Source organism: Catharus ustulatus, chromosome W (genome assembly GCF_009819885.2).
Source record: "Catharus ustulatus isolate bCatUst1 chromosome W, bCatUst1.pri.v2, whole genome shotgun sequence".
Taxonomy (NCBI): domain Eukaryota; kingdom Metazoa; phylum Chordata; class Aves; order Passeriformes; family Turdidae; genus Catharus; species Catharus ustulatus.
Window position 1 is genome coordinate 3,446,411 of NC_046261.2, and position 23,184 is coordinate 3,469,594.

General features: G+C 46.2%; 1 protein-coding gene and 1 non-coding gene across 2 annotated transcripts; both read left to right on the forward strand.

Annotated features, from left to right (window-relative positions):
• The first annotated feature begins 18,923 nt into the window (after nt 1-18,923).
• Nucleotides 18,924-21,609, forward strand: LOC117005062 (60S ribosomal protein L37-like). Its single transcript, XM_033076294.1, has 4 exons — nt 18,924-19,016; nt 19,769-19,904; nt 20,192-20,276; nt 21,494-21,609. Exons 1-4 carry the CDS (start codon nt 19,014-19,016, stop codon nt 21,561-21,563), a joined length of 294 nt encoding a protein of 97 aa, XP_032932185.1. The 5' UTR covers nt 18,924-19,013; the 3' UTR covers nt 21,564-21,609.
• LOC117005106 lies at nt 21,312-21,392 on the forward strand. The gene has a single exon (XR_004419774.1). It is a non-coding gene; the product is annotated as a small nucleolar RNA SNORD72 (small nucleolar RNA).
• Nucleotides 21,610-23,184: the final 1,575 nt, after the last annotated feature.

Here is a 23,184-nt window from a genome sequence, read left to right on the forward strand (position 1 = left end):
AGGTTGTTTATTTTATCTACCAAATTCTTTCCCTGACCAGTTGAAGTCCGTTCAACAGGTCAGTCCAAGGCACACTGCCCGCCTTCAGGGCAGTATTATCTTTTTATACTACAAACTACGTGAACATTATTTACAGTTATTTTCCAATATCTATCACCTATGTTGTACAGTCCACTTCTACTCTAAACCAATCCAAACGTGCCAACATCACCCAGAAGATGGATACCAAGAAGAAGGAGAAAGAAGGACAGAACATGCCCAAATTCCTCCACCTTGACCCCGAACCCCTATTCTAAAAATCTTAAAAATCTTACTTTTTCACCCTGTGATAAACTAACTCAAGATCAAAAAATCCAAAATTTTGCTGGTGACACCAACCCTTGAGCCACTTGCTAATGATATGACTTCTCCTATTCCTTTCACCGTTTATCCCAACCACCAAGGGGACTGAGGAAAATACTACCTGCGTCCCTGTCCTATCAACCACTTGACCCAATGCCCTAAAGTCCCTTTTAATTGCCCTGACACTCCTCTTTCCAATCTCATCACTGCCAGACTGGAGTATAAGCAGTGGGTAATAATCAGAGGGCTGGATCAGCCCAGGGAGTCTCTCAGTGATGTCCTGCTGCTGTACGTGGTTCCTAGAGCGGTGATGGTCACAGTAACATGGTGACTTTCTTACATGAGCAAGAAAGAGCATTTATTTGAAGGAAATCATAGATTTAAATACTGTACATCGTGGAAAACAATTTAAAGACATTTCATTGGAAAGAGGAGAAGCATCCTTTTAAAAACACACACTGTAAGTAGAGTCAGGTACATTGCAGGTGTTATAATCTTTGTTTTGGGTTCCTCGTCCTTGAGAAGCCTGAGAGCAGAGCTCCAGCAGCTTGAGAAACTGGCTGCTTTCTTGGTTCCCAGGCTAACAACATCCCTTATCCAGGACCCAGCGAGGCAGTAGACCTCCCTGTGGGACAAGTCCGGTCGACATATGGGGCACTCTGTTCCCTTTGAAACACTAATCTTAAAGAAATTAGGATTTTAGTTAAAAGTTAGAAGAAACTGGGCTTGAGATAGCTACCTGAAACTTAAATAATTGATTGCCTGTCAATTTATGTTTGCTTAGCTGTGCTTGCAATGGGAAAGGATGAAACTAGTAGTTAGGTCCAAAGAACACAAACAATTGCAATCAGAAACTCATTCTTGGCAAAACTGGAGTTGCCCCAAAAGCCATTTCTATTGTCATTAATAGAAAATGTCAGGGCAAGGAAGGCTTGCCTTACTTCCTCCTTTTAAGATGCCTCCCCACAAAACCGACCCCAGACATAATTCAAGAAGCCAACCACGCATGTTTAATAGCTATCCAAGCTAATTACAATAAGAAGCAGGGGATGGGAGGGGCTGGTATTATGAATATGTATTTGTTTGAACCTTTTGTCAATAAATAGACTCTGTGACCACCTGTAATTTTGCAGTGCGTATTAGGGGGTTACCCCACGCTGCTGCCCAGTGCTGAATAAACATACACTTTCTAACTTTAAATTGTTAGAGAGTCTTTTGTCCATCACAGTTGAGTATCGGTGTTAGACCAATACTCATATTTTGGTAAATCACTCTGAGAAGGGAGTCACCCACTACAACTACCCTTCTTTTTTTTTTGATGTAAGAGGTGGTGATCTCTCTGACAGATGAATCGTAATGGGGATGCTCATTGGGCAGATAATTTTCTTCTAAATCATCTAGCTGACTCTCCAGATCCAGGGCCTCATACCTATTCTGAAATGGCACCTGGTTAGGTGGTGGGGGTTGGGAGGAATTTTTATTATTACCTCCTCAAGCAGGGACCCATTTCCACTCCTCTTCATCCACCAGGTGCCCTTCTATTGCCTGACAGTGGGAGGTTGGGGAGTCCTCTGACTCTTGTTGGACCTCCCTTAAAGATGGAAGGGCTGAACTTCACCAATCTATTTCCCTTTCACTTTCCCTGATACTTCTTAGTCTTTGAACTTCTTCCCTAAACTCAACCACCAGTGAAAGGAGATCGTTCACCTGTTCACACCGCCAGCAGGCTTGCTCCACAACACCCCCTGAAACCACTGATAAGTTCAAACACTCCGGACAGGAATGAGTCTGTATAGATACATCTTTTTTGGAGGGTTCCACTTGGTTACATGCACTTGTACTAACCGCAGGTTTTGATCGTGTAAAAACCATTACCAACAGAAACTCTAACACCAAACAGCCAACAGAAACACTAGACAACACACAGAAAGTCTTACTAGCAAGGAAAATAACCTGCAACCCTGCCTGTGTGAACTGCCATGCAAAGTGCTGTGCCACACCCCCAGAGATGTGTCACGCTCCTGTTTGCCAGCTCCTGTTCGCAGCGCTCCCCAGAGGCCCCTTATAAGCAACCAGTTAATGAGGCAAGAAGCCGCACCCCGTTCCTGCCTGACTCACAAGTTCCTCCTCTGTCCCGCCTTTTTAGAGCATGTGCAGTTGTCCTAGTCCATAGTCCTTTGCTACTTTTCTATACATTCAACATGTTTTGATTCCTTCATTGGTTAAATGGTAACATTGCAACTCGTCACCAATACTGGCATCACAACAAAAATTTGCATTAAAAGAACTCTAAACTTTAGCAAAACTTATTTTACAAAAGTCAACATTATAAAACACATAGTATTCACTAACAATTGTGAAAGTCAACACTGTTATACATTTATCACAGTCTCTCCTCTTCCTTTTCATAAATCATTTGGTTTGAGCAATAATTCTTATTTTTAACTTTGGTGATATGCTCATGTTTTTCATAAATCAATTTAGCTTCTTCAAAGGGGTCCTTTATTTTGTCTTCTGTCTTTAACACCATTATCTTTTGTGCTGTTATGGATATAACCAATTTTGGGTCCATAGGCATTGCCACCACTGGCATACCCTGGACTACACTGGTGATTAGCTGAATAAAACAGGGGGTCAGACAATGAAGAAATAATAAACCAGCTGCTACACATAAGAGGAAGAAGCTTAGTTTTTTCCACCATTCCATTCCCAATAAATTTTCCCACCAACTGGCTTTTAGTATCGATTCCCATTTCTGGATGGGGACATGGGCTATTTTTCTAATATCCTTGACTATATCCAAGACAGCATCCCCGTTACCATCTATTTTCAAACAACAGTCGAATGTATTAAATTTTCCGCAGACACCCTCTTCTTCTGATAATAAGTAGTCTAAGGCGGACCTATTCTGGTACACTGCAGCTCTTGTTTGCCTTTGTTGCTTTAATATTACAGTAATTTCACGACTATAAGGTTCACAGGACTATAAGGCGTATTTTTTTTTTGGAGTGAGGATCCACGCGCAACAAAATACAGTAATTTCACGATTATAAGCCACACCATTTTGACTAAAGTTTTGGTCCGAACCTGGAGTGCGGCTAATATGTGATAAAAAATTCTGAAATTTACCAACCAGAAATGCGAACCGTCAGCAGCCTCGAGCCGAGCCCACCTGGCCTCAGCGGGGCAGCGCCAGGCCGGGGGAAGCGAACGTGGCGGGGACCGGGTGGAGCAAACGCGCCAGGACCGGCCCACCCAGCGGGGGTGGGGTCGGCAGCGCCGGGTCCCGGGTTGGAGGGAGTGAACACAGCAGCAGCAGGACCGGCAGCGCCGGACCAAGGCTGGTCCAGGGCCGGCCCACCCGACGTCGGCGGTGCAGGCAGGGGCGAGAGACCCCAGCAGCGGCAGGTGGCCCCGAGTAGCCTCGCCGAGCGGTAGCACTGAGCTGGCTCACTCGGTCCCGTCGGCAGCCCCAAGCGGGCTGAGCCCACATTGCCCCAAGCCGAACCAGTAAACCCCGCGATCCCGCGATTCTGCTACTAATTGGCAACTTTGTGAAAGTTGCACGCGGGTCCTCGCTGTGAATGAAAGTGAGGCTAATAATCCGGTGCAGTTTATTTATGGACACAAAACGAAATGTTGCTGACACCCGGACATGCGGTTTATAATCAGTGCGGCTTGTAATCGCCCGCGTGCAACAAAGTTGCCAAATAGTAACAGAATCGCGGGATGGCGGGGTTTACTGGCTCGACCTTGCTCGGGGCGGCCGCCAGGGAGCGGCCCCAGCCCCGCTCACTGCAGTTGCCAGGAAGTGGGAGAGCAGTGTGCCTGGTCGCCACTGCCGCTGCGCTTGTCGGGGTTGGGCAGCACTGCTGCACTTGCGGGGGGCGAGCAGCGCTGCCGTGCTTGCAGGGGGCGAGCGGCACCGCCGTGTTTGTCAGGGGTGAGCGGTGCTGCTGCGCTTGCAGACTCTCACTTCTGGGTTTGGAAATTTCCTAAATTTGTTAATATATTAGCTGCTCCGGAGTGTACACCACACTTCCGGGTTGGGAGCTAAATTTTAGTCAAAATGGTGCAACTTGTAATCGTGAAATTACTGTACTGTAACGAATTAGTAATGGAATCGCACGATCGTGGGGTTTACTGGCAGGTGCTGAATTTGCAAACATTTTTCACGGATAGGCGTAGCCTTTAAATGCAGTCCCAGGCGCCCTCCCCGTGCTGCAGGCCCCGGCACTTCTGCCCGCCCCTGGCACAGGCTGGCGTGTCTCTCGTGGCTAGGGCAGCTGGCGCGGGTCTCGCAGCTCTCGCAGCTGCCATGGCTCGGATTGCGGTTCGGCTTGTGGCTCGCACTTCCGGTTTGGTAAATTTCCAAACTTTGTCCATATATAAGGCGCACCGAATTATAAGGTGCACTTCTGGGTTTCGATCAAAATTTTAGTCAAAAGGGTGTGCCTTATAGTCGTGAAATTACTGTAATTCCAGTGTTAGAGCAGTTTTGTTTGTTTTTATTTCTACAACTGCTTGGAGTCTTACAATACGATTTAGCATATAAATTGGGGTTCGGTATCCCCAACTCCCATCTTGTGCCCATGTGACTGGTCCATACATTTCCAATATTCATTCAAGAGGCCATTCCTCATTCCCCCGTTTTTGAGCTCCTCCGATTAATTCCCTTGTATTTTTTTTCAAGGTGTTGTAAACTAGTACCCCTAAGTCATCCCCATTCTGCCCTGGCAAAAGAAAAAAATCCTGGTTCTATAATTCCCAGAGTACAACTCCCTTTCCACTGGGGAGGGGGGTGTTTAGGGTAAGCTCTTTTCCCACATGTCCAGAATAAGCCATCTGGTGCTCTCCAATAATCGTTACTCTGTTGATGTGTATTTTCCCAAAATTTTGATATCTCTGGGATTTCAGAATAGGGATTCTTGCCTGTATCATTACACAGAAAAAGCCCAGTTTCATTATTATATTCACAATTTTTATTAGTTTTTCTCTGGGCCCAGTACACTGTTGGTCCTTTGGGGGACCCACCATGTGAAAGTCCCATTACTAATTTTATATCTCTTATAGGGGGTACTTCCTACTCTAGTAAAAAAATGTTTTCCAGTGCACCAGAGGAACTCTTCTCCTATTACTGTTGAACTCAAGATCCACCTTTCTGGTCAGTTCTCCCCTCTTATATTTGTCCAGTTCCATTTAAGGAGTTCAACAGGGCCTGGTTACTGCCTTTCCATGGCCATTCCTGTCATTATGGGCCCCTCACAAACCCAACAGTTGATTACATTTAGTTCTTTACTTATTCTTTCCCCCAAATCTACAAACAGGTTTTTCCCTAATCTAGGGATTTCTATTTCCTTTTCCAATTGTCCTTTGAGTGTTGTATACAAATCTTCATATGGGGTTGACCCTGGGTTAGATCGCTGCATTTGCTTTGTCATCTTGCTTACTATCTGTTCCTTTACCAAATCCTGGACTTCACCCCTGAGAGCAATTGTAAAGCAAACCCATCTTTTCCCCTTTGGGCATTTACTCCCCACCCTTTGACTACCTTGTCTTAAGTTTTCTGCAATTCAGAATGTCTGTCTGTTCTATGTACAGGTTTCTAATTTGGATGAGTCATAAAAGTATCTGTTGATGTGGGTGTGAGCAGTGAAAAAAGAACCTTGGGTTTTTCCTAAGTAAAGTGATTGGTAGCACTTATGACATGGATTTGCTTGAATTCCAAAAGGGAAAAGACAAAAAAGGAGTAACAGACAAAAAAGGAATAACAGAGGTCCGGTATGGTTTCTACCCCCACCTCCCATGCCTATGGGATTGTTACCCATAGCAGGTGTATATGATCTTCTTGGCGGCAAGTACAGTGGCCAACCCGGTCTTGCCCTCTATTTCCTTGTCACTCTCTTTTCACTAATTTCCAAGTAAACGGCTTTTTGCACTTCTGTATTGTGATTTTTCAACTGTTCCTCCCATTCAAGAGGCACTAGTAGTTCCCATCCACAAAGTAAGATAATTATATTAGTAAAAATCACATACTAGTGACAGTACATTAGGACCCCCTGACCAATACAGTCCTGATCCTCCTGCTTGGAGCGCAAGTGTCCCTCCTAAGAGGGGTATTGAAGGTTTCTCAAAACTTATCCAGACAGTACTTGAAACCACTGATATGAACTTGGCCTTGTTTCCCAATTATCTGTGATCTTTGGAACACTCCTTGGATCATTTGAGTCATCTCAGTTCATTACCTCCCAGTCCTAGTTTAAGAGTCATATTTGTATCACCCGGTCTAGATGTTATGGTCCATTCCTTACGTTCTTCCACAGGTCCTTTGATTCTGCTGGCGTGGATCCACCCTCTTCCTTGGTTCGGATTGCAGCTTCAGTCATCAGTAGTACCTGAAAAGGACCTTCCCATTGTGGAGTTAAAGATTGTTCTTTCCATGTTTTAACCAATACCCATTCTCTCGGGTGAACATTATGCATCTTGAAATCTAAGGGTGCGGTTTGAGAGATTAGCCCTTTTAACAGTAAATTTTCTAGAGTTTGTGCAATTGTGGTGACATTTTCTAACACTCGCTTCCCCTCTTTCTAAGTAGCGGTTTCATGTTGTGTTGTCAAAAAGGGCAATCCAGACATAATTTCATAGAGTGACACTCCTAGATCTGATCTGGGTTGTGTCTGGACCCTCAGTAGTGTCAGAGGCAAACACTTTACCCATGACATATGAATTTCAATCATCAGTTTAGTTAGAGTCCTTTTGAAAGTTTGGTTCATCCTCTTTATCCAGCTCAAACTCTGGGTGCCACGGGGTATGTAATTCTCATTCTATTCCCAGGGTTTGAGTTATTTGTTGTAAGATTCTGGACATAAAATGTGTTCCTCTATCCGAGTCTACCTTGTTAACCATTCCATACCTGGGAATAATTTGTTCCAAAAGGGTTTTACATACCACATTAGCTGTAGCTCTAACAGTTGGGACAGCTTCTACCCAATGAGTTAAATGGTCTATTATTACTAATAAAACCTTCCATCTCTGCACTTGGGGAAGTTCAGTAAAGTCCACTTGGATGCTTTGAAATGGTCACAGGGATAACTCACAACCTCCTGGTGTTGTTCTTCTCATAATCTTTTTATTTACCTTTTGGCAAGTTATTCATCTCTCAGTTACTTCTTTTGCTAATCCAAATATCCCAACGCACCTGTCCTAGGGTGACTTTATGATGCTGAATTGCATTCTCATTTGTCTGTTCAGTCCAGAAATAAGTTTTGTGCCTTTAAAACTAGATCTGAGAGCGAAGGGGGGAAGAAGTAAAAGTGGTGGAATTTTTTTTGCGACTGTATTCAAAAACATGGAGATAAGAGTTTCAGCTCTCTCTCTGGGTGCGTGTTGTCTGCAACATGGACAGAGAGTGGGAGAGAACTGTCCTTTGCTTTTAGTTAGTTTTTTAGCTAGCTGAGGCAGAGAAGTTCCCCGGACTGTAGCTTTTTCTTTTTCCTGGAACTCTTCAAACCTGCCCTGGACCAAAACCACAGAAAAACACCAGGAGTTCATGCCTGTGGCCCACTGGGGTACAGAAAGCAGCATTTTCCAGTGCAGGAAAGACTGATAAGAGACAGAGCGAGCTGAGCTACACCCCACAAAAAAACCTCTTTCTGAATTTGTCATTTTTTCAGAAGAACAGGAAGTTCCTTTGTTTAATATTATTTTTTTTCATGTTTGAGTACTTTACTAGTTAGATAAACAGGTTTTTTCCACTTGTCTCAAAGGAGATTTTTCTCCCAAACAGGTGGGGTGAAAGGCCACTGAATTTTGCCCTTTATGGAACATCCCTTTGGAAGTTCCTTTCCAAATTTGTCCCAAACCAGGATAAATTCCTTAAAAAGCAATTACACAAAGCCTGAGTACTCCAATGAGTCTTTTGATGTATGTCTTCTAATATTTTCATGGTGTATGGTGGGTTTGATGCCAGGAAAGGCTGACCTGGAACAGAGACTAGACAGAATAAAAGGAATAAAATAGATATTTATTAAAAGGATACACCTTGGGCAGTGCAAGAGCCTGGTCAGGGCTATACCCAAGTCAAATCCAAGATGGATCCTGGTCACAACTTTTTACACTTTTATAAGTTTTGGTTCATGTACATATTGGGGTCAATTGTCCAACCACAGCCCCAGGTTATGAAGTTTCAGCCCCCTGGTTTGCCCCCTTCCCTTTGACGTTGTTTATGCTTTTTGGGTAACGGTTGTCCTTGATTCTCTAGCTAGGAAGGGATTGTTTTGTCTAACTACCCTGTGAAGAGAGCTTACTGACACCTAATATGAAGTTTCAGAGTTATACAGCAAGCAGTAGAGAATCTGAAAAATATAAAACCTAAAACCCACGGCATCAGCTGCCCAAAACACCCTGGTGAGAGAGAACATTTAACCTACAGTAATTTCACGATTACAAGCCGCACGGACTATAAGCCGCATCGCTGGGTGTTGGCAAACATTTCATTCTTTGTCCATACACAAGCCGCACCCAATTATAAGCCACTCTGCCGTTCGCAGTGAGGACCCGCGTACAACAAAGTTGTCAAATAGTAACAGAATTGCGGCATGGCAGGGGTTACTGGTTCGGCTCAGGCTGTGGGGGCTCGGGGATGCCGATGGGGCCAGGTGGCCCAGCTCGGCACTGCCACTCAGCAAGGCTGCTCGGGGCCAGCCACCACTGGGCTCACTTGCCCCAGCCCGGCGCTGCGCCGCAGTGGCAGGGGGGCACGGAGCCCGCCGGCACCCGCAGAGGTGGTGGGAAGCGGGGATGGAGCCCCCCCGCTCCTGCGGCGGCGGTGGCAGGAGGGGACGGGAGCCCCCCACCTCCCCCCGAGCCGCAGGGCCAGCAGGAGAGAGCCCCTGCCTCCTCCCCGGGCCGTGGGGTCAGCAGGAGGGGGCCCCCCGTCTCTCCCCTGGGCTGGTCTGCCTAAAGGAGGGAGTTCCCCTGCCTTCCCCACCCCCCGCACTGCCTGCACGGAGCCTGGTTCCACCCGCGGCGCAACAGAGTAACCAATGTGTAACAATCACACAGTCCCGGGTCTTACTGGCAGGTTGCTCTACTCGGCACCTTGGTTTTCACTTCAGGGGTTGAAAATGTCAGAAAATTATTCACATATTAGCCGCTCCTGAGTGTAAGCTGCATTTCCGGTGTAGGAGTAAAATTTTAGTCAAAACGGTGTGGCTTGTAATCGTGAAATTACTGTAAACTTCACAGGAGCCCAAGGCTCCCCACCCCCTGGGTTCATCTTAAATCTACAGCAGCCATTTTCTGGGCATAAAGAATATGGTTAGGGAATAAATATCATAATCAAATCACCTCAACACAATGGGCTTGTGATTGAGGGGTGGACTTAACCATGGACACTATCGCACAGGTTATATATGAATGTGAAACATGCTGCAATCAAGCAGATGCAAGCAGATAAAGCCTCTGAGGTATGGAGGACAATGGCTAGAATATAAGTATGGGGAGGCCTGGCAGATTGACTATATCTCACTCGCCCAAACCCATGTCGGCAAGTGTTGTGTGATTACAATGGTGGAAACAACCACGGGATGGCTAAGAACATACCCTGTGCCCCATGGCACCACCCAGAACACTGTCCTGGGCCTTGAAAAGCAAGTGATATGGTGACACAGTATTCCAGAAAGATCTGAATCACACAATGGAACTCATTTCTGAAACAACCTCATAGACACCTGGGCCAAAGAACATGGCATTGAGTGGGTGTATCACATTCCCTATTATGCACCAACCTCTGAAAAAATGGAACAATGTAATGGACTGTTAAATACACTGAGAACCGTGGTTGGTTTGACCTTCAAACATTGTGACACACATTTAGCAAAGACCACTTGGTTAGTCAACGCCAGAGGATCTGCCAGTTGGGCTGACCCTACCCAATCAAAACTTTTATGTACTGTAGAAGGGGATAAAGTTCTTGTAGTGCACATTAAAATCATACTGGGGAAAACAGTCTGGGTTATTACTGCCTCAGGCAAAGGCAAACCCATCCATGGGATTGCTTTTGCTCAAGGACCCGGGTGTACTTGGTGGATAATGAGGGAGGATGAAGAAGTCTGGTGTGTGCCTCAAAGGGATTTGATTTGGGGTGAAAATCGCCAATGAATTAAATTGTATGATGTTAATTACTATCCAACACTGTGTATTACCACTTGTATGGTGGCTACATGTGCATTACCTCACTGAGCACCTCATGGCATTGATCTTAACCACAAGCATTCTGGGGATCAGAGTCTGACTTCCCTCTGACTGTTGCACTCACACCAATGAAAAATAAACTTTGATAAAATTGAACAAGTGCAACAGTACTGGAATCAGAGCAACATGCAACAATCCCACACCTTACACCATCTTTCCTGCTTGAAAAACTGTTACCAAGGATGAAGACCAGTCCTGGACTAAATGAATTCAACAAAAAATTTTTGTGTGTGGACATTTTATGAACCTTTGACAGAGGTCTTCCATAGCCTAAGGGAATGATGTCTGTATGGCTATCTATCAAAACAGATAAATAGGAAAGGTGATGGGATACTGGGGACTGTGAAACTTGGCACAACATAAATGGTATGGAATAAGGGGTAGATATTGTCCTGATTTCAGTTGGGATAGAGTTAATTTCTTCTCCGTAGCTGTTACAGTGCTGTATTTTGGATTCAGAATGAGAATGGTGTTCATAACATACCAATGCTTTGGTTTTTTGCTACGTTGTGTTTATGCTAAGTCAAGAACTTTATTCTTTGTCACATGCTCTGCCAGTGAGGAGGTTTGCAAAAGAAACTGGGAAGGAGCACAGCTAGGACAGGAGACTCAAACTAACCAAAGGGATATTCCACACCACGTAATGTCATGTCCAGTATATAAACTGGGGGGAGTTATCCGGAAGGGTGGTTGCTCTGGGTTCAGAAAAGGGGGCCTGGCATTGGTCAGTGAGTGGTGAGCAATTGTATTGTGCATCACATGTTTGTTTCCTTTTTATCAATATTATTATTATTATTATTTACCATTATTATTGTATTTTACTTTATTTTCCATTATTAAACTGTTCTTATAGCAACTTACAAGTTTTGCTTCAATTGTCCTCCCCATTTCACTGTGGAGGGGGATAAGAAGGGGGGTTGAATTAGTGGTTGCAAGGTGTTTCATCTCCAGCTGAGCTTAAAACCATTACACCCATTAAAGTGCCACGGTAGAGCAAGGAGGTCAGAAAGGTCCATGGACCTTGGAGAGGGTCAACTTGAAGCAGAGGGACTTCTACCCCAGAGGCATGAAAAAAAAAAATGATGGGCATGTCCAGTGTAGCATTTTGCTTCCATTTTTTAACCCCAACTGTCTTAGGTTGTAATACAGGATGTGACCAAAAGTATGTATTCTATCACCATCTGTTGAATCCAGGTGGGGCAGTGATCCTTATCTCCGTGGGAGATATTCTGCTAATGGGCCATCTGTTAAAACCAGATGATGCCGTCATCTTTCTTTTCCACAACCCATCCTTCCTCCAGGAAGATATCGTCTGCTAATGGGCCATTCAGTCCCACTGTATGACTGATAAAATTACATCATGCCATTGTGAGATGCTCCCGCCAGAGGGAAGAGCCAAGCATTTCCTACCTAGATAAAAAACTAAGATTTGAAACACCAAAGTAGCCTTCTTTCCACTGGATTCCAGAGGAAAACCGGACCTTTCCACATCATCATTGGACCTTTGGAGGAAATCTGCACCCTTCTACAGGACCACTGGTTCAACAGAACCAGATCTGTCACTCCAGGAGGACTGCAACCACCATTGAATCGGACTGCTACCAACACCCTGACTGACAGGGTGTCAGGTTGTATTCTGACTCTGTCAGCGTTTTGGGTTTGTTCTTTGTAATACTGTATTTCTCTTTTTTAATTTTCCTATTTAAAAAATGTTATTCTTATTCCATATCTTTGCCTGAGAGCTCCTTAATTTCAAAATTATAATAATTTAGAGGGAGGGGGTTTACATTCTCCATTTCAAAGAGAGGCTCCTGCCTTTCTTAGAAGATAACTGTCTTTCAAACCAAGACACCCAACTAGATAGGACAGAAGGCAGAACATGGTGCTAGGGGATACAGAAAGGCACCCACTTCCACAGTATTAAATAAACCCTGATCTAAATGCTTAATAGGATAACAGTATTTGCTGGCACAACAGTTTCTCCCTCACTGGACCTGGTTGGACCAAAAGTGCTGCATGGAAGCTGCAATGGGATTGTATTTAGTTTGCATGTGAGAAAACAAAGCCCTTGGGAAGGACTTGCATTGGAGAAGTTAATGGAGGACTGTCTCCTGTGGGAGGGATCCCACGCTGGAGTAGGGGAAGGACTTCTCTCCCCAGGGAGGAAGTTGCAGCAGAAACAACAACATGTGATGAACTGACCAAAACCCCCTTTCCCTGTCTCCCTGCACTGCTGGGAGGAAGGAGGTAGAGAATCAGGAACAAAGTTAAGCCCAGAAAGAGGGAGGGGTGGGTGAAGGTGTTTTTAAGATTTTTTTTTACTTCTCATTATCCTACTCTGATTCTGATTGGTAATAAATTCAATTAATATTCCCAAGCGAAGTTTGTTTTGTTCATGATAGTACAGTAATTTCACGATTACAAGCTGCACTGACTATAAGCCACATCTCCGGGTGTCGGCAACATTTCGTTCTTTGTCCATACATAAGCCGCACCTGATTATAAGCCGCTCTGTCGTTTGCAGCGAGGACCCGCATGCAACAAAGTTGCCAAGTAGTAACAGAATCGCGGGATAGCGGGGTTTACTGGCTCGGTTCGGGTCATGCGGGCTCAACCTGCTTGGGGCTGTCGACGGGGCCAGGTGGCCCAGCTCGGCAGGGCCGCTCGGCGGGGCCACTCGGGGTTGGCCGCCGCTGACATCAGGCTCGCTCGCCCCGGCCCGGAGCTGCCCCGGGGTGGCAGGTGGGGACGGAGCCTGTCGGCACCCACAGTGGCGGCGGCAGGAGGGGAAGGAGAACCCCGCTACCGCGGCAGCGGCGGCAGGCAGGGGCGGGAGCCCTCCACTTCCCCCCCGGGTCGCGGGGATGGCAGAACGGAGCCCCCCGCCTCCCTCCCCCCGCTGCGCTACTGGCACAGAGCCCCCTGCCTCTGCCCCGGGCCGCAGGAATGGTAGCACGGAGCCCCCCACCTCCCTTCCCCCCCGCACTGCCGGCACTAAGCCCACCTGCACCCGCCGCGCAACAGAGTAACCAATTTGTAACAATCGCATAATCCTGGGTTTTACTGGCAGGTGCTCAGCTCGGCACCTCGGTTGCACTTCCGAGGTTGGAAATTTCAGAAAATTTTTCACATATTAGCCGCTCCTGAGTGTAACTCACATTTCCAGGGTGGGAGTAAAATTTTAGTCAAAATGGTGCAGCTTTTAATAGTGAAATTACTGTATTTGGTGAGTGATTTCTCCCTGTCTTTATCTCATCTCATGAGCCTTTTCTTATATTCTTTCGCCCCTTTCCAGATGAGGAGGGAAGTGATATAGTGGCTTTGGTGGGTACCTGGTATCCAACCAGGGTCAACCTACAACAGGGACACAAGCTGCAGTAACAGACTGCTGTTTCCTGCATTGAAAAGACAGTCCTGAAACCCAAATGTGTCACTTTCTAAATTGTTTTGACTACTTCCTCAACATTGAAGCAGAAGGGTGAATTAGCCAGTGCTGAATTTAAGCTGGTGCTATTCAGCAGTTGCTAGCATGAGTGTAGGGTTTGAGTAAGCTGGAGAATACTATTGACAGTGACCCATGACCTGCACTACAGCTAAGAGCCTCTGGGATTGTACTGGATCAGCCCCATCCCTGCCCATTACTTACCTTAGAAGTATCCAATGCTCCTGAATACTAAAGACAATGGTATGATGATATTAAAAAAAAAATACTTTCCTTACAGTTTTGAAGACATGTAAATGAGTAAGACTATTTTTATCCCATAAATGAGAAGAATAATTCCTCTGTCAGCATGTCCTTGCAGGTAGACAAACCAACACACTTCTTTTGGAGACTGTTGCATAGCATCTGCCCGATGTCTTCACAGCATCTTCCAGATTTTTGAGATCTAATGAGAAAGAAAGAAGAAAGGAGGCACCAGTTAAAAGACACACAGCAAGGTTGCTGGGACAGATATGACCCAGTCCAGCTTGTATTTATACTTTGAATTTATTGGAGGTTTTTTTCTGTATGGCATTTCATTCATAGAACATGGAGTTTTCTCATTTGATTTTTAGTAAGAAAGACAGAACTGCTATAAAAATATTTTCATTAAATCAGTCAGGACAAAATTAATTTTACCTAACTTTGACCATCTAAGCCCAGCCTAAGGGGGCTATCTAGGTTCCTGTTAGAATTACAGTAATTTCACGACTATAAGGCGTACCCTTTTGACTAAAATTTTCCCCCAAACCCGGAAGTGCGCCTTAAAGTCCGGTGCGCCTTATATAATGTACAAAGTTGTGAAACTTGCCAAACCGGAAGTGTGAGCCACAATGGGGGCCGGTGCCGCAGGAGTGACAAGTCGCGAGGGGGGGCGGGAGCAGGTGGCCGCAGCCGGCAGGAGCCGCGCGGGGAGGGAGGGAGTTGCCACCGGCCCCGACCCCGGCACGAGGGGAAGAAGAAGCTGGGTGGCACCAGCCCCGGTCCGGGCGCAGGGGGAAGAAGAGGTCGAGTTGCGCCAGCCAGCGTCGGGCAGGAGTGCTGTCCTGGGGTGATGATATGGTGGCTTGTATCCCCAATCGTGTGTTCTGTTTAAGTGAAAGTCTGTTTTGTCTACTTATCAGTTGACTCCCCTCCCCCATCGTCTGTGCTTGGGAGGCTAACTGCTGGCTCAGGCTGGCTTGGGTTGCTAGCTGGCTTTGCTCGTTCGCTTTGCTTTGGTTTAGTTTTGCTTCGCTTGCTAGCTTTAGTTTTGCTTTTGCTTATTAGTTAGGCAGTCCAATCTCTTTCCCTGGACTGTTTTTTTGTTCTTTTCCCCCTTTCCTTTCTGTATACTTTCTGAACCTGTTTGGATCAGACCTGGAACACCGAGGAACACCGGGACCCTGCAATTTGAGATCATGCCCAGCGCCGGAGACTGACACTACCCGCAGGAGAGATTTTCTGAGTTTGTCACCCTCTCACACCAGTGAAAGAGTTTTTTTGTCATCCGGGGTTGCTCATTTTCTTCTCTTGTGTTGGGGAGTGTTTGGTTTGATTAATAAACAGGTTTTTTCCACTTTTTCCTCTGAGGAAATTCTTCCCGAACCCGATGGTGGGGGAGGAGTCTTGGGGGGTTTGTTTTTTTCCTGGGGGTTCCTCTTGGAGGTTTTCCCTAAATTTGCCCTAAACTAGGACAAGTGCCTGGGTCCACGGCAGCTGCGGCCGCTGGGCAGGGGAAGCCGGGACCCGTGGCCGCACGGTGGTAACCAGGAGCTGCGAGCCATGCCAGCCGGTGCCGGGGGGCGGGCGGGAGTGCGGGGGCCTGCGGCACGGGGAGAGCACCTGGGGCTGCATTTAAAGGTTATGCCAGTCTGTGAAAAATGTTTGCAAACTGCCAGTAATTTGTTATTTTGTTGCATGTGGTGCAGCTCCTCGCTGCAAAAAACAAGTGCGAGCCGTGAGCCAAGCCACGAGGGGGGGCAGGAGCAGCCAGACCCCGGCCAGTGGCGGTCGCACAGGGAGAGAGGGAGCAGGTAGCCCCCGGCCAGCGGCGGTCGCACAGGGAGAGAGGTAACCGCGGGCGGCTCCGAGCTGCCCTGAACCGCAGCAACCCCGAGGTGTGAGCCGTGGCCACCCTGAACCGCAGCAGCCGCGAGTCACAGTCGCCCCGAGCCCTGCCTCACCAGCCGGGGGTGGGCGGGAGTGCCGGGTCCCATGCACGAGGAGGGTGCTTGGGGCTGCGTTTAAAGGCTACATCCATCTGTGAAAAATGTTTGCAAATTGAGCACCTGCCAGTAAACTCCACGATCATCGGATTCCTTTACTAGTTAGTTACTTTGTTGTGCACGGCACAGATCTTTGTGGCAAAAAAAAAGTGCGCCTTATAGTCCGGTGCGTCTTATGGTCGTGAAATTACTGTAATGGAAGGAGAAGGGTTCCTCCCGAGGATGATTTATCCAGCCTATTTTAGACACTTAAGATCGGATGATTTACCCTTTGGCAGTATTTATCTCTCTCCTTTAACTACAGTGGGACCATGAATAGACTAAATGTGTGGATTTTCAGATGAGGCAAAATGAATATGAGCAAAAACCTGTTAGGTGTTCTTCCAGGGACAGAAATTGCCAACCAAAATGAACAAGTTGAGTGAATAGCCTGGGCCACACCTTTGTGCATCTGGAAACAATGCGGTTAAAATAAAAATAACTTTTTGCTCCATCCCTCAACCTTAGCAGAAATCAAAAGCCTTCCAGCATATAAATCAGCACCAAAGGAATTCAGGTCATGCTCACGAAACAAGTGAAGAAAAATTAATTCTTCTTAGATCAAATTGTCTATAGAGTATGAGTCTACTGAAGTTGTGTGGTGGACTGGTATACTGGTTTCAGCTGGCGTAATTATTTTTCTTCCCAATGGCTGGTATGTGGCTGTTTTGAATTTGTGCTGAACACAGAGTTGATAATACAGAGATGTTTTTGTTATTGTTGAGCAGGGCTTACACAGAGCCAAGGCCTTTGCTGCTCCTTGTATGGTCACGGTGCGGGGGGGTCTGGGGGTGTGTGGGAAGTTGGGAGGACACACAGCTGGGACAGGTGACCCCAACTGACCAAAGGGATATTCCAGACCATATGGCATCATGCTCAGTATATAAAGTGGGGGGAAGAAGGAGGGAGGGGACATTTGGAGTGATGACATTTGTCTTCCCAAGTACAGTAATTTCACGATTATAAGCCGCATCATTTTGACTAAAATTTTGCTCCCAAACCGGAAGTGCGGCTTACATTCAGGAGCGGTTTATATATGAACAAATTTTGGAAATTTTCCAACCAGGAAGTCTGAGCCAGCAGCAGCCCCGAGCCAAGGTGGAGCCCGCCCGGCCCCGGGCGGCGGCGGGGCAGTGGTGGCGCAACAGCAGCGCTGCCCGGCCCTGGAGGGCGCAGCGGCGGCACCAGTCGGGCACGCCCCTCTCCCTCTTCCCGGCAGCACCGACCAGGCAAGCCCCTCTCCCTCTTCCTGGCAGCAGCGGCCGGGCAAGCCCCTCTCCTGCTTCCCGGTGGCACTGGCCAGGTACGCCCCTCTCCCTCCTCCCGGCGGCAGCAGTCAGGGACGCCCTTCTCCCTCCTCCTGGCAGCAGTGGCCGGGCACGCCCCTGTCCCTCCTCCCGGCGGCACCAGCTGGGCACGCCGCTCCCCTGCCTCCTGGCGGCAGCGGCGAGCAGGGCTGGGGCCGCTCCCTGGCGGCTGTCCCGAGCAGAGCCAAGTCAGTATACTCCATGATCCCGCGATTCTGTTACTATTTGGCAACTTTGTGAAAGTTGCACATGGATCCTCGCTGCGAACGAAAGTGTGGCTTACAATCCGGTGTGGCTTATTTATGGAGGAAAAATGAAATGTTGCTGACACCCCGGAAGTGTGGCTTGTAATCGTGAAATTACTGTAACCTTTACCTGTGAAGGGGTCCTGCTCTCCTGGAGATGGTTGAACACATGCCTGTCCACGGAAAGGGATGAATCAATTCTTTGTTTTGTTTTGCTTGTGTGTGGCTTTTCCTTTCCCTAATAAACTGTCTTTATCTCAATCAATGAGTTTTCTAGCTTTTACCCTTCCATTTCTCACTCCCATCCCACTGATGGGGGAGTGAGCAAGCAGCTGTCTGAGACTTGGTTGCTGGTTGGGGTTAAACCACAACAGTTGGCATGTAAGAATTTAAGTGGTGCATTGGAATAAAAAATAATTTTACATTAATGATGTCCATTGCAATGCTTTAGGCAGACTGTCACATTGCATCTGTGGGGCTTGGGAGGGACATTGACAAGCAGAGCGTGCCTATTTTTTAAGGCAGTTCACTTTGAAAATATGTATTACAGCCACAAATATCCTGTCCCTGAAGGGGAAATTTTCATTTCAGTTATGAAAATAGGTTTATAGGTTTCACTTGATGTAGAAATAAGGCCAGGACTTGATTCTGCAGCCTGAAGTGGAGCTGTAGGCACCTGTGAATAACAGCATGGGTACTATTGCAGGGAAGATGCATTAGAGTTAAAAATGATGTACCAGTAAGGCAACTTAGGTGTGTTAAATTTACACACAGATACCCCTTAATCATTATTTCCAGGACCAGTTGCACCATGTTCTGGCCCCCGAAGGTCTCACCTACGACACACCACGGCTTTCAGAGACCCTGCCTCTCCCAGTAGGCCGGGCCCGACGGGAAGGGGACATCATACGGAGGGGACTCCTGAGTACAACTTGAGGTGACGCTAAGAAAAGGAGAGCATTCACTTTCTGCCGCCCGAACCGAGCCGAGCCAAGCCGGGCCTATCCATCCGGACTACCAGACCGGATGCCTCCGCCATGCCCAACCGAACACTCCCAGCACGTCTCCGGAAGCGCTTGCCGGACTATAGCGGAAGCGGGGCGGGGCACAGCCTCTTTGGTGCTAACCCCCGGAGAAGATGGTGAGTGCTAGGGCCTGGCTGCGGTGATATCTGTCATCATCCGCCACTGTGTCGGGCTCTGAGGCCGTGGGCCTCGTCTGGGGCGCGGGGCGGCCCTGCGTCGAGCTGTGGATGGGCTAGGTGGTGGGGCTGCGCTGCGGGGAGACGAGGCTGGGACCTGAGCCTGAAGGCCTGGCAGCGAGTCCCGTTCCTGGCCTGTGTGGGGGCGTGGGACATCTCGTCCTGGGCGAAGAGGCAGCGATGGGGTATGGGGCTGTGCTGCCGCGGGATCTTCTTCGAGGTCCCCTCCGTGCTTGCTGCGGGCCTGGCCGGGACAGCGCTCTTCCCAAGGATTAGGAAGCCTTTCAGATAACGTAGCAAGAGGGAGTTTGATTGCCAAAGCCTCTTGTGAGTGTATGGTTAATCTATGAAAAGAAATACCTTTCCTCAAGAAAAAGCAGTTTACTGTTTATCACCGATAAATTTGAGGGAGATGAGAAAGGAGTTGGAGATAACCACTCGGTGACTTAATTTTTTTTCAGCACTGGGCAGGGGGATAGGAATGGCAAAGAGAAGTGTAAGAAACTGATTTCTTAAAATGGAGGATGCTTATAAAAGAAACTGAGTCAGTGTTTCAGAGTTCAGTGTGCCTCTGCCATGTTTATTGGACTTTGTGAATTTGAGTATTTTTTAGAGAAGCCTGTGTTTTGAGTTACATAACTCTTGAGTGATAGTGATATTTACAATGTGCAATGTCTTGAAATATTTCTCAGACGAAGGGTACGTCATCATTTGGTAAACGACGAAATAAAACACACACCTTGTGTCGTCGTTGTGGGTCCAAGGCGTACCATCTGCAGAAATCTACCTGTGGGAAATGTGGTTACCCTGCTAAGCGTAAGAGAAATTGTAAGTAACAGAGTTGAGTTTAAAAACCTGTATTTTTTTGTCATCTTCAATAATCTGGCTTTTTTCCAACCAAGAAAGAATACTGTCTCATCTTGCAGTGTTAGGAGCTTTTTTGAAATTAATACTGATTTAACTATATCTCAGCTAACATGCAGTATTACTGCATAATAATTTACTTAATTTTTAATTGTTTTTTTCTTCTGACAAATTAAATAGTTGTACTATTCAAACATACCATGCAACTAATTATTTGGTATAGATGAGTAACAGCAATTTCTGTGTTCTAGATAACTGGAGTGCAAAGGCTAAAAGACGCAACACCACTGGTACTGGTCGCATGAGGCACCTCAAAAGGGTCTACCGTCGATTCAGGTATGACATTTTATTACAGACTAGTGTAATCTGACATCTTCAATGGATTTCACTGAATTATAAAATTCATCATTCAAAGTTAACACTTATTTAGTATGCTCGATGAGGTATGGTATTTCTTTTAAAATATATTGTGGAAATGTCATATCTTCAAAAGAATATACTGCCAATTATAAAAAGCTCATTCATTGTTAAAACAGGATGTATAGCAAACTGATGTTTCTGTTAATTGTAGTTAGTACAGAACACAGAGGGTATTGTAATAAAGCACTCACATTTGAAAAGGTATACTTTGTGTAGCATTACCTCTTTTCAGGAGTCTGAAATTGATGATTGCACTGAAGTTGGATTTTTCTAAGAAACAATTCTTGAAATGCATTCCAGTCCTTTCTTGCCCACAAAAAAAGCTTTAAATACTTCAGTGGTTGCTCTTTAATTTGGAGTTCAGTTAGTAACATCAGATTCTGAGTTACAGGTTTCTAAAATGTGTTATAAAGCTTTGAGTTGTACTTAAAAGGTACTGTACTGTTAAACTTGCTAAGAATTTCTTTTTGTATGACTTCCATGTTCTAAAGCACAGCTCTGTACCTTTTGGCCTGATACACCAGAAAGATGGATGCAAAAACCCAAGCAATTCAAGAGTCTTTTCTTAAAAATGTAGATTGGATTTAATAGTGAAAAGTAAGTCTTTTAAGTCCCAGACCTAGGTGTATTTGAGGGATCCATTCATCTGGGATTTTTTTGGTAAGCAATCTTTCCCAGAAGCATCCAGAAAATACCTTACAATGTGCAAATGCAGCCTGATTTCCACCAAGTGTTGCTGAAGTAGAAATGTCATCTCAAAAGCAAGCTTCAGTGCTAACAAATGTGAAATCTTTTGCCGAGATGGTGAGTAGGAACATAAAGTAAAGCATGCCTTTAGTGAGTGTGCTGTATTGGATTCAGTCTTGCAGTGTTTACTCAGTTAATGAAATCTTCCTGTTTGAAGAAGTCATTTACTTCAGAAGAGAGAAAACCATATTGCTTATTCCAAACAGTTTGTGAAGTATGTTTCTTAAGAAAAATCTCTGAACATATGAACTCCATAGTGATTTCAGTGCATTACTGAGGGAAGCTGAAAAAAGCTTGTGAACCTGATCTGAAACATTGCTTCTTGGAAAGTAACTTGGATCGAAAGTCAACCTTTCAAAAAATAATAACCATATTTCTACTTGTAGGAATGGATTCCGTGAGGGAACCACACCAAAGCCCAAGAGAGCAGCTGTTGCAGCCTCCAGTTCATCATAAAGATACATGTATTTGTTGAAATAAATTGTCTTATCCAGAAAATGTCTTTTTTTGTACATGTTTTACTTAAGTGAAACACGGTATATTGTGTCTGGCTGAGCTGGAATTTGTTTCCCCACAGCAGCCCTCTCAGTGCTGTGCTTTGCATTGGGAGCTGGAAAGGTGCTGGTAACACACCAGTGTTTTGGCTTCTGCTGAGCAGCACTGGCACACCATCAGTGCTGGCTCCAACATTTCAATTCCCCCCATCAAGGGGCTGGGAGTTGACAAGATCCTGGGAGGGGACACAACCAGGATGGCTGACCCAAATTGACCAAAGGGATATTCCATACCATATGACATCAGCTCAGATATAAAAGCTAAGGGAGGGAGGAGGAATGGGGGTATTCGTTACTTTACAGTGTTTGCCTTCCAGAGCAACCAGTCTGCGTGCTGAAGCCCTGCTTCCCAGGAAGTGTCTCAACATCACTCACCAATGGAAAGTAGAGAATAAACCTTTTTTTTCTCTTTGCTCATGTGAGCACAAACTTTTGCTTTTGCTTTAGTAAACTGCCTTACCTCAACCTACAAGTTGTTTTCCATCTTATTTTCCCTCCCCTGTCCAGCTGGGGAGTGATAGAGCAACTTTGTGGGCACCTGGTGTCCAGCCAAGATCAACCCACTACAGTCCTTTTTTGGCGCACAACGTGTGGGGTGACACAAGTGCACTTAAATTTATATAAATATATAAATCATGCTACAGTAAATAGTAGTTATCAAGTAGCAAGCTCCTGTGGGGGACATGGAGTTTGTCAGCTGCACTCCTCTATTTTGCTGAGTTTGGAAACATGTTAACACAATGGCTCTATGCTTTGCCCTTACACTGACAGCCTTGTTATGCTGGGGAAACTGTCTTTTGTGGACAGTGAGGGAATACGCTTCCCTCTGCCTGCCTGAGATTGAGGTGAAGGCTTTTATAATGCAGCCTTCCATGGTCATTGCTCGTCCTTATGTAAGCTACTTAATACTCTTAATGATATTAGCTAATACTGTTGGTACACTATGTTCATGGAATCTGGTGTCATCCTGGTATAAGAGAAAACAAACTTCAGGTGAGGATATATGGAAATCTGCCCTGAGGCATCCAGTTCCTGAGTGGGAGGGTGGGTGGAAGGATTTGGGCAGGCTCCTGCCAACCTGGGGCAGATATCACCTCCCATTACCTGGCCCTTTCACCTGAACAGGTGATCAACCCTGACAAACTGACCTGTCAACTGGTAGAAGGGTGCCTTGCCTACCCCACTGAAAACAAGCAGCTCCTCACCCTGTACTGGGGTATGGCCTGTGCCTATTGAGTCACAGTTCAGTACTCTCAGAGGACTGTAGTTGAGGCAGGAACCCAAACTGCGTTTGAGGATAATAACGCCTGAAATAGGGACCCAAAGAATAACTACAGTAATTGCTCCAGTAGTGAAAAAGAATAAATGGACAAGGCCAGCTACAGGTCCATATCATCGATTAGAAAGGGAGGAAGAAGAGATGGGTCAGTGGCGAAGGAGGGGTGGAGCTTTCAGCATTGTGTATTCAGTACCAGTCGCGTCACTGCTGGGGGGAGTAGTTCCGGTAGGGAAACATGCCACGG